Below are 5,798 nucleotides of genomic sequence, written 5' to 3'. Positions count from 1 at the left end.
CCCCAAAATGGGGCTTTTAAAAATTTCCAAAGGGCTTTTAAAAAATTGGGTTTGGTAAAAAAAAAAAAAAAAAAAAAAAAGGAACCAGCTGATATTTTTAAATGTAGAGAAGATAACAACACAGATTTTAAATAGTTTTCAGTTTATTCCTGCAGTATTTGAAATGAATTTCCACAGACACTAAAAGTATTACTAATATGTTTTTAGATTTCATTTTCTTGACATTAGGTTGGAATCTAGGTGCATTTTTATTTTTCACATAACTTTCCATTCCACAGAAAAAAATATCCATCCTCTATTTGCTAATTTTTTCATCTTCATCTTTATTTTAAATTCTAAAAATAGAAATAAAATGGTAGTTCTTTAAAAATGCCAACAAATTACCAATAGTAGCTATTTGTCTGAAATTTTAAGTTGTCTTTTTTCAAAAAGTTGTGGGACATTTGAAATGAGTTTTATTTGGCTGCCCTGAAAGTGAAAATGACTCTTTAAGGTTGCAGACTCCTGTGCTACACCAACACAGAGCAGTGAATGATTGAGCTGGGAGGAAAATGCTACACAGATTTCCCTTTTTTATTATTATAAATATAATGCTTCAAGGTGAACCTCTGCCCAATCTCAAGTCTTTTACAGTCTCTTAAGGGCTTTTGTTCCAGGATTGTCTGTGCCTTTATCCCAAACAGACAAAATGTCTTGAAGAAAAACATCCGCAGAGCATGATACTGCCACCACTTGTTTTCACAAAGGGGGTGTTGTCTAGTTTCTACCTAATGTAGAGCTATGTTGGACAGAAAGCTGAAATGTATAAAAAATGTTAAACCATGTATTACTTTTCTTCAAAATCACTACCTCTTGTTGGTTTATCACATAAAAACGCAATAAAATTCATTAAGGTGTGGTTACAACTTCACAAAAGCTAAAAAAAAAAGTCAGTTGTGTGTAAATAGTTTTGCAAGGGACTGTGTGAATATTTCAGTTTTGAATCCATGAACTATATATTTGTTTCAGAGGCCTCCAGCTGTTTAATCTGGCAATACTTAGAAAAGTAGGTCAAAACCTTGATTCTCCTGACAAAACAGATTTTAATTTATATTTGAGATCATATGATTCTATGCCCAGGATCAATGTCTCCTTTTCCACTGAATAAATGAAACATCTAGATTTTTGACTTCAGTGATGACAATGCTGATACTTGTCCCGTTTCCTCATAATTTTTGATCACCTGTCGCATTTATTGCCTGTCAATAGAGTAATGAAAGATTCTATCATGTTAGGCATGTTGGTGTGTTTCAGTTTGAGCTCCTACCTGAGCCAGACTGAGATCTGTGTAGAAAGTAGACGTGTCAACATCCAGGTAAAGAGGGACAGACTGGGACTCTGCACAACTGAACACAAAACAAGCATGAAAGACAAGAGAAGTTATGACCAGTGCTCATAATTGTGAACACAGACCATAAAAAGTTGTTCTACCCATCTGTTGAAACATTTATTACGGAGACAACTTTATCATTTGATTTTACCTGTAGGGACGTGTGTTGTCATCGGTGACTGTGTCGCACCAAGAGCTGAATCCCAGAGACAAAATGACGCTGGCCCCCGCAGACAGGAAGAGCACACAGACGCTCAGCAAGACCGTGAGGAAGGATGAAAACAGGGTGCTGGGAGGCGACGCACACATGGGAAAACATCAACTTAAACAGCGTTTATTACATAAAAAGATAAAATTTATTATTTATGAGACAGTATTGGGTTAGTTTGAGCCTGTATTTACCTTTGCAATACTCTATTTTCCATGTTTAAACCACTTTTTATATTGGAAATTAAATATATAAAGCCTGCAACAAATTAAATTGTTTAAGCAGCAAAAAAAAAAAAAAAAACCTAGAACATTCGATGGTAATGCATTTATAATTGACCACTAATTTGTTACAAATAATTAGTTATTTTATAATTAGTTACAGTTATTAGTACAAATACAAATGTTTTGCTTTTTCACTGCAAAACTGCATATTGTTATAAAATACCAATTAGAGGCATATTGTACAGATGTTTATTTTGGACTGAAAATATTTGCAAAATTTGTGCGTCTGCCATAATAATAATGTTTGTGCGTGTCCGTGGACTCACTCGTCATGCCGTCCGTGCAGGTAGAAGAGGCACCTCCAGCCCTGCGCAGCCCCGTAAAGCGTCGTAAAAATACCCACAAATGTGGCGAGCTGGCAGGCTTCCAGCGGGCCCCACCGCTGCACCACCAGGTGAGACATCTCCCCGGACTGTTCCGTAAACTCGGCCCGGTCTTCTTTCCTCCAGTAGCCGGTGGAGAAGAGGGCGCAGCGGCCTTTGAAAGCCGAGCCGTTAAGAGCCATCGGGACGACCACCAGCAGTCCCGCCGCGACCGAGAGGGCGTGAGCGGCGCAGTGGATTAGCAACAGCCGGCGGTCCAGCTCCATGCCGGAGGTCGAAAAAACAAGTCAAAAGAAAATGGGCGTTTTTAGTGGGATAAAGAGAAAAGTCTTCTGTCAGCACATCCCGCAAGTACAGCGCTTTCTAGAGAGGAGAGGGTGGGTATTTATAGAACTGGGCCGGGGCAGACGCTACACGGGTTGCACGTATCGTCAAAGAGGAGGAGGAACTACAGAGGGATCACTCTGACGCATATTCTAGAGTCCTGATTAAAAAAAAGTACCAGAACATTCGATGATATAGCATATTACAGCTATATCATCGCATAGAAGCTATATTACAGCAGGTAATAATAATAATATAATAATAATAATAATAATAATAATAATAATAATAAACTATAATAAAGTATTGTATGTATTCTATTACGAACAAATATGATCAACTGACAATTTCTTCAGCAATTAAAAATATCAAGAGTGAGATTTTTATATGGGATCTGTAATATACATCTACATTGACAATAAAGGTCACACAGGTAATTGACAATATTCTTTTTACTTTGCATATTATTACTTCTGTTGATGTCGCATTTCATTTATGCATTATAAAATGTGGCTGTGACTGCATAAAGTAAAGGAATACATGCAATGCATTTCTGAACAAGAACCAAATCTTTGGCACATTTTTGAAGCTACATACTGAAATGTAAAATCCACAATTTTTTTTGCTTCCAATTATAAGTCAATAAACAAAGAAATACATATATATATATATATATATATATATATATATATATATATATATATATATATATATATATATATATATATATATTAAATGTGTGTCTGTTTCTTTTTGTTTGTTTGTTTTAAAGGTATTGAACATTGGAAAGAAAAAAACTGAATGTCGATGTATCATCTATAGTGGGGTCACGAAAGGTGCTGGTGCCTATCTCCAGCAGTCAACGGGTCAGAAACGGGATACACCTTGGACAGGATGCCAGTCCATCGGGGGACAAACAATTATGCACGCACACGCCCACTTAAGGAGAATTTCGAGAGACCAATCAACCTGACAGTCGTGTTGTTGGACTGTGGGAGAAAGCCGGAGTATCCATGCACCGGGAGGACGCGTAAACTTCATGCAGAGTTTTTATGTTTCAGGATTCAAATCCAGGACCTTCTTGCTGCAAGGCAGAATTGCTACCAACTGCGTCACTGTGTAACCCCAATATTTATCAGTTATTTCTAATAACTATGTGTAATTGCAGAAATATTTGATCAAATTGTTTTGTTTTCATTTATAGCCAAATGTGTTGGCGAAGTGGTACATCTTCGTACACAAACAATCTTCAGAGGAAAAAATCGTTTTCTATGACTAAGCTTCCTACGTCATGTAGGATATCTGCAGATGACCTACTTCAGTGGAGAAATGTGTGTCAAATCTCTGCAGGCAGGTATAACATGTATTGTGTCGAAAAAAAGGCTAAAATTAATTAAGAAATTGGCTTTTCTTTGAATCCTCAGAAAGCCAATAAAAAACAACGTTAAAGAGAGCAGCCCCGAAGTACTTCTGCAAATACAGAAGTACTTAGATGCATTTAAAGCTTGTTTTTGAAAAGTAGCTGGCAAGTCCAGGTGGACTTCCAGAGCCAAGAATAATGTGGAATGCAGCTGGTTGAAATACCTCTCTGCAACTCGTTATACAATCAGCAAAAGCTATAATGAAAACGCATCATTAGGTAAGAAGGGCACAACCAGGATGGACCACCAACCCATTACATGGCCACACAGAACAACCAACTTGGGGACACATACTTGGGGAGAACCCCCGCCCCCCCCCCCAAAAAAAGAGAAAAACACATGTGAGAACATTTAACAGTCATCATCTTAAAGTATGGGAAACAGTTGGAGTATCAACAGAGAAACCACACATGCACTTGAAGACCCGGCAGACTTCATGTATTAGAACCCCGGGCTGGAATTCAATCCAGGACCTTCTTGCTGCAAGGCAACAGAGCTATAATCTGCACAGATCAAATTCAAATAAACATAAATAGTTAATAAATGCATTTTCAATATAGGAAACATGCAATATCTTGAGCAATATGTTGTCCAGGCATACATTTAAATCCAAATGATTTTCAGAAACAATTTTAAATGATCTGAGAGAAAAAGCAGAAAACTGTTTACTCAAAGAGCAAAATTAAACCCCACAATTCTTGACTTTCCCAATGCTAGGTTTCCTATTTAATGCTCACTGTATTTGAACTTTTGGCCAGATCGGGCATTGTACAGGAAATTTTTGGGTAGAATGTTCAGTGATTCTCTACATAAGCTGTGCTTCTTAAATTCGATTGCAATTTTGTAATTGAAGAGAACTTTTTGTGCTATAAAATGGCAACTTGGAATAGGCATAAGACCACCTCTGAATCAGGGCAAATTTGTCAGTAGGAAGTCATTATAAACTAAAGCACCAAAAAAAAAAAAAAATAGCTAATTGTTTTCAATGGTCCTATTGTATAATAATCAAATAACCTGCCATTCTAGATGTGAATACAGTTTGAAAATTCATTGCACATACAAAACAAACACAGAAGAACTAAATTATGTACTTGGTAGATGTTTCTGTACTTTGCAAAATACTCAACCAAGATAGCACACAACGTTAAATCAATGTTGAATTAAAGTTAGAATCGTCGCTTTTTGGTTGAAGTCGACAAGTGACGGTGGATCAACCATCAAATAACCATCCAATCAAACTGTGTCATTGAATCAATGTTGTTTTGTGGTTGAAATCTAAGACAGAAATGCCGAGGTCTGACTAATGGTTGAAGTCACTGTGCAAAAACCGCACAGCGATCGCTCCTGGAGCTCGAAAACCGGCCACGTATAAGTTGACACTGTTGATGATGGAGTGATGAAAGGTTGATTTCTGATGACAGGACAAGTCTCTCAAAAGCGAGAATGCGTTGTATTGAATAAAAGCAGGTATTATTGATAAGGAACGACCTCAGCAAAAGTCCAGACTGTCCACAATACCTTGTACTAATCCTTTGACGTTTCTAAGATTTGCCGAAACCCGAGAATGAACCAGGGAATGAACCAGGGACCTTCAGATCTTCAGTCTGACGCTCTCCCAGCTGAGCTATTTTGGCGATGGCTCCTGTGTGAAAACCGCACAGAGATCGCTCCTGGAGCTTCAAAACTGGACACGTATAAGTTGACAATGTTGATGATGGAATGATGAAATTTGATTTCTGATGACAGGACAAGTCTCTCAAAAGCGAGAATGCGTTGTATTGAATAAAAGCAGGTATTATTGATAAGGAACGACCTCAGCAAAAGTCCAGACTGTCCACAATACCTTGTACTAATCCTTTGACGTTTCTA

At 37.5% G+C, this 5,798-nt stretch overlaps 1 protein-coding gene across 1 annotated transcript in view; it reads right to left on the bottom strand.

The window, feature by feature from the left end:
• The window catches only part of LOC106950521 (transmembrane protein 179), an 8,669-nt gene extending 6,048 nt beyond the window's left edge, over positions 1 to 2,621 (bottom strand). Inside the window, exons 1-3 of the mRNA XM_015037435.1 lie at positions 2,128 to 2,621; positions 1,521 to 1,658; positions 1,307 to 1,385 (exon numbers count right to left, since the gene is read on the bottom strand). Coding sequence (XP_014892921.1) covers positions 1,307 to 1,385; positions 1,521 to 1,658; positions 2,128 to 2,450 — 540 coding nt within the window. The 5' untranslated portion in view covers positions 2,451 to 2,621. The remainder of the gene's footprint in view (positions 1 to 1,306; positions 1,386 to 1,520; positions 1,659 to 2,127) is intronic.
• Positions 2,622 to 5,798: the final 3,177 nt, after the last annotated feature.

The sequence above is a fragment of the Poecilia latipinna genome, unplaced genomic scaffold, assembly GCF_001443285.1.
Source record: "Poecilia latipinna isolate Pla-1442-1.1 unplaced genomic scaffold, P_latipinna-1.0 Scaffold405, whole genome shotgun sequence".
In the NCBI taxonomy this organism is placed as follows: domain Eukaryota; kingdom Metazoa; phylum Chordata; class Actinopteri; order Cyprinodontiformes; family Poeciliidae; genus Poecilia; species Poecilia latipinna.
Note: the sequence above shows the minus strand (reverse complement) of the source record. Positions and strands in the feature narration are given on the sequence as shown.